The sequence below is a fragment of the Trematomus bernacchii genome, unplaced genomic scaffold, assembly GCF_902827165.1.
Source record: "Trematomus bernacchii unplaced genomic scaffold, fTreBer1.1, whole genome shotgun sequence".
NCBI classification, from domain to species: Eukaryota; Metazoa; Chordata; class Actinopteri; order Perciformes; family Nototheniidae; genus Trematomus; species Trematomus bernacchii.
In genome coordinates this window covers 17,949,496-17,954,094 of record NW_022987689.1, presented here as the reverse complement: position 1 = coordinate 17,954,094, position 4,599 = coordinate 17,949,496, and the positions used below count along the sequence as shown (strand labels likewise).

The 4,599-nt window shown below is 41.6% G+C and overlaps 1 protein-coding gene across 1 annotated transcript; it reads right to left on the bottom strand.

Moving 5' to 3' along the window:
• Positions 1-268: 268 nt before the first annotated feature.
• Positions 269-4,390, bottom strand: LOC117488640 (putative nuclease HARBI1). The gene is made up of 5 exons (XM_034137651.1): positions 4,194-4,390; positions 2,406-2,660; positions 2,206-2,323; positions 1,886-1,997; positions 269-639 (listed from the first exon to the last, which is right to left on the bottom strand). The coding sequence occupies exons 1-5, from the start codon at positions 4,388-4,390 to the stop codon at positions 269-271; spliced, it is 1,053 nt and encodes a 350-aa protein (XP_033993542.1).
• Positions 4,391-4,599: the final 209 nt, after the last annotated feature.

Sequence of the window (4,599 nt, the reverse complement as noted above, 5' to 3'; positions counted from 1 at the left end):
TAAGAAAAATGAAGTTGGAGGTTGAAAAATTAGAAAGAGAAAGACAGGTAATTTTGTAACATTCTGTCATTTATTTTCAAGTCAAATGAAAGGTGCATAAGGTGACCTTTATCTTTTAGGATACCTAAAAGAGAAATCCCTTTTTTCTTTACTGAAAAAGTAAACCAAAAATAATGTCTTTTTCTCTTTTTCCTTCAGGAATGGCTGACAAAATAAAAACCTACATAAATCACCCAAGGCCTCTCTATCTGTGTGTTTTTTTAATGTATTATGCAAATAACACTGTGATGGCATCTCTGACAGCCCTGCCAGTAGGGTAGTCTAGGGTGATGGGGTCGACCACATCTGGAGGTTGGGGGTTTGCAGGAGGGGCCCTCTCCTTCCTCATGGTGGCGATGTTGTGCAGCACAACACAGGCAGTGATAATGCGGCAAGCTCTTTCAGGGGCCACTCTGAGCCCCCGCAGGCAGGTGAATCTGGCCTTCAGTATCCCAAAGGTCATTTCTATCCTGACCCTGGTCTTGGCATGGGCCACATTGAAACTGGTTTGTGGCCCTTCACCAGGGTCAGGATAGGGGGTCATAAGGAATGGCTGGCAGGCATAACCCCTGTCCCCGAGCAGCACTCCACTGAAGAGCCCTGAAGAAAAAGGAATATTTCCATAATAAGTACCACAAAAGGCAGCTTAACCTGTTTCACGCCTTCCCCCCGGTACCGGGCGGATAAACGCGTCATTTGCAGGAAACAACGTCTAAGGAATCTTAATATTGAATAAAACTATGAATGTGTTATATCCATGTAACGGGAAGAAACTCAGCTAACTGATCTTTTTAATTTTTTTTTTCAAAAAAAACCCACAATGCTAGCACTCAGCCTCTGAATTAGCCTCGATCGAAAAAACGGGACCGACAAAGGCACATAAACTCACTCAGAACTCCCTTATTACTTATCCTAGATGCACAACCAAACACTATTTTTTGGTGTCCTGGAGACACTGAATCTAACGGTGCCCACCTCAACACTCAGTGATAAACATTCGCGACGCTATCAACGAAAGCGTACATCATCACATGTGGAGCCAAGAAGCTAAACATGTAAATATGGCTCACCTTGGTCAAAAGTGGTCTTCAATGGCATTAAAACGATAAAAAAACGATGCTGCAGTTAATCCATAGGTTCATCCTATGTGTCTGTGCCTTCTTTGAAATTATTTCTGATAATCCATAAGCAATACAACTGCGTTTTAGTTTCCAAACTCCAGAAGGAGACATTCCTCCAGTTTAGTTTCGCTTTCCACACGCGAAGCGGCAACATTTTTTCTTTATAATGTGTGTCTATGTGAGTCTCCTCCTTCGATTCTATTGGCTCTAACGGTCACAAGGGTATGTCAACCAACCAGATCGAGCAAGGGGGGCCAGAGATAGGTCAAATCCACCCAAATGACCCCAGATGGCCCAGTTTTTGGCTAAATCTCTCTAAAAAGGTCAAATTTCACTTGTTTTGCATCAATCTTGATACAGGGTACTTATTATATGTTGTACTTTGGATTCCTAAAGCTTTTAGTCTACTAACCCATCATCCAAGGGTAGTTTTCACTATCTGTAAAAAATAATTTTTGGACGGACACTATAATTTACAGTTTTTTACTATGTAAAATCTGAATTTTCTTTAAAATAAAAAACATTTATATTGATTCTGACACTTCTACATCCAACTCACAGGTTTATCATTACTTTGAGAAAAGATTATTAATTTAACCCTTTTAGAAGGGAAGATATGGTCATTTGTTCTGGGAATGTCATTTTCGAGCCTGAGACCTGAAAAACAGGCTCAGAGTGGAACAGGTTAAGAAGCACAAAACAATAAGAATGTACAGTTGCCATACCCTGCTCCAGTTTGTGACACAGTGATGACTCTGAGAAGATCCTTGAGTCATGGACTGATCCAGGCCACTTTGCCTCAAGGCTGGTGATGACACACCTGTGGTCACAGGTGGCCTGCAAAAGCATGTGGGGTTAACAAGCCTACTTCCACAATAAGAGCATCATAGTCAGTGTAGCATCAATGTTCATTTGAAATACGTCCATGTTATAGATAAAGATAGTCCAAGTGTGAAACATGTACTGTGTGAATATTTAAATGTGTGAGTTCCTTTTATCACCCAGACTTCAATGTGTGTTCTGTAAGTGAATGTGCAAGATTTACCTGAATGTTGAGGCTGTGGATGGATTTGCGATTGACATAATCGCCTTCATTTTCTCCCAGGGACGCAGAGATCGGAATGTGTATGCAGTCAATATAGCCAAGCACCCTGGGAAACCCTATTAAATAGTAGGCTGCATTTATTATACAACAGTGTACGTCATAGGAACAACATTCACTGTAAAGATATAATCACATATCATGCCATGCTGTAAAATCCCTCTTTGATCGTCTGCGTGGGACATGTGCCAGGAAACACAATAAAGGTCTGTGCGAGCCCTGTCAGAGCATGTGCGACCTTATGAATAGCACTGCAGACTGTATTCTTGCTTAGGTTCTCTGCATCCCCCACGGCATAAAGAAAACTGCCGGTTGCAAAGTATCGCAAAGCAATACATACAGTCTGCGGCACTGTAAGGGCACAACTCCGATGTGTGGCATTAGCAATATACAGGGTTCTTACACCTTTTCCAAAGTCAAATTCAAGCACTTTTCAAGCATTTTCAAGCTTTTCAAGCATCTTACAGCTGTTGTAAATTACATATTTATATACACATACTTATACTCAAATGATTATTTCCCTACCTCACATTAAATCAGATGTTCTTTATGCTATAAACAACCAAATGTGTGTTTCATAATAGCATTCTACATGAGGATGAAAAATTTAAAATGTTAGAAAAGAAAACTATGTTTAATATTTCAAAATGAGTGACCCATCTGTACTGGGCATCCCATATAACCTGGCTGAGCCAATATAAAACAATCAGCCAAATAACTTTTCAATACATTATTGATTACTATTTTTGAGGTACTTTTAGGTTGGCAGTAAACACAAGTCAGAGGTAAATGGTGTACTTTGACTCCACTACATGTATTTAATACCTTTAGTTACTTTACAGATGTGGATGAATGATGTGAAATATAATCAAGTGTTAAATCAGACTTTAGTTCCACCTGGAGTAAATTCACAAGCTACCCTGCAGTATACAAAGTCATTCAAACTAGCTGCAACTTTACCAGGTTTGATAACACTTTCATGATCAATCATTATAAAACATATCATATACAATTATTAGGGATGCTCCGATCGCCAATTTTGGAGCCGATCGCCGGAATCAGTATCGGCCGATACCGATATCGCTCTCTTTTCCTCTCTCCCCCTCTCTCTCTCCTGACAGCCTGTCAGTATCTCATGCAGCTCACTGATCCAGTAATCAGTGACCCGACAGTGAAGAATAAATATATTTATAACTAGTTTAGCTTGTTCCAGAGGTAGATAAAATAGCTAAGTGTGTTAGGTCTAACTCTTAATGTGTGTTCTGCTCCGCTCACCGGTCCGTCACAGCGGGTGGAGCTGCAGGATTTCTGCTTCACACACACGTTGCATACCGCTATTTTATTGTCATTTTCGGACACTTAAAATACTGCCAGACTAGTGAAGCCATTTTGGAGAGCTTGTTTTGCCGCGCACAGAGAAAAGTGTCATGTATTTTACATGCAACGATAGCCTAATCTAAAATGCTCTACTATGGTGTACCTTTCGTGTGGTGTGTGGCTCGTCAGCGCAGACTCTCGCATCGTTATTGTTGCACACTTTGCAGGAGGCTACTCTTGGGCTTCGCTTGACCCTCGTCTTAGCCATGGCTTGTATTTGTCTTCTGCTAGCCAACGCTCGTTGAAACGGCAACCTCCTGGCATACTGTCATCTATCACTCTCATCAGAATGCCCAGGTCACACACGTAACAAAAACACTTGCCGGTCACGCGCATTACGCAGGAAGGCCGGAGCTGTTTTATGTAAAAGCAAAGCAATTAAGCGCGCTCCGACTTCTTTATTTTCTTTTAATCTAAAAAGCGAAGTAAAGCATTTACAATTTCAAGCACTTTATCCCAAATTCAAGCACCATTCCCAAAATTCAAGCACTTTTCAAACCTTGAAAACACCTCGTACAATTTCAAGCATTTTCAAGGATTTCCAGCACCCGTACGCACCCTGAATATATGGCTCGAGGAGCTGACACAGATAAGTCAGCCCTTCTGACGGGAACCTGTATCTTTCATACAAATACTCTTCAGGGAAAGCCAAAGGGTTTATTCTGTCCCTAAATATCCTCTCCAGCCTGAGAGCACCTCTCACAATCTGAGCGCCGAGCTCCACAGTGTCATCCACAAATGCCAACGTCATTTTCACAGAGATTTCATTGGTCGATAGGCGGAGCTTTTATAGGCTGATCTCTTAGCCTGCCACCTAACCTGCTCCGGAGCAGGTTTGCCGCTCAGCATAAGTTACCATGGAAATCTAGCCTGCTAAAAAGAGAACCAGCGTCGTAGGACCGGAAAGCCCGAGCTTTCCCTGAAGTTAGCCGGCTAAGCGAAAATCCAGCTTCGTAGTAC

Bases quoted from the DNA above. Each gene is read 5' to 3' on its own strand.
- LOC117488640 (XM_034137651.1), bottom strand. From the start codon at position 4,390: ATGACGTTGGCATTTGTGGATGACACTGTGGAGCTCGGCGCTCAGATT. The intron at 2,661-4,193 runs GTACGGGTGCTG...AAAAGGTGTAAG, and splicing joins GAGCCATATATTCAGGGTGC to AACCCTGTATATTGCTAATG. The intron at 2,324-2,405 runs ATGATATGTGAT...CTACTATTTAAT, and splicing joins GAGGGATTTTACAGCATGGC to AGGGTTTCCCAGGGTGCTTG.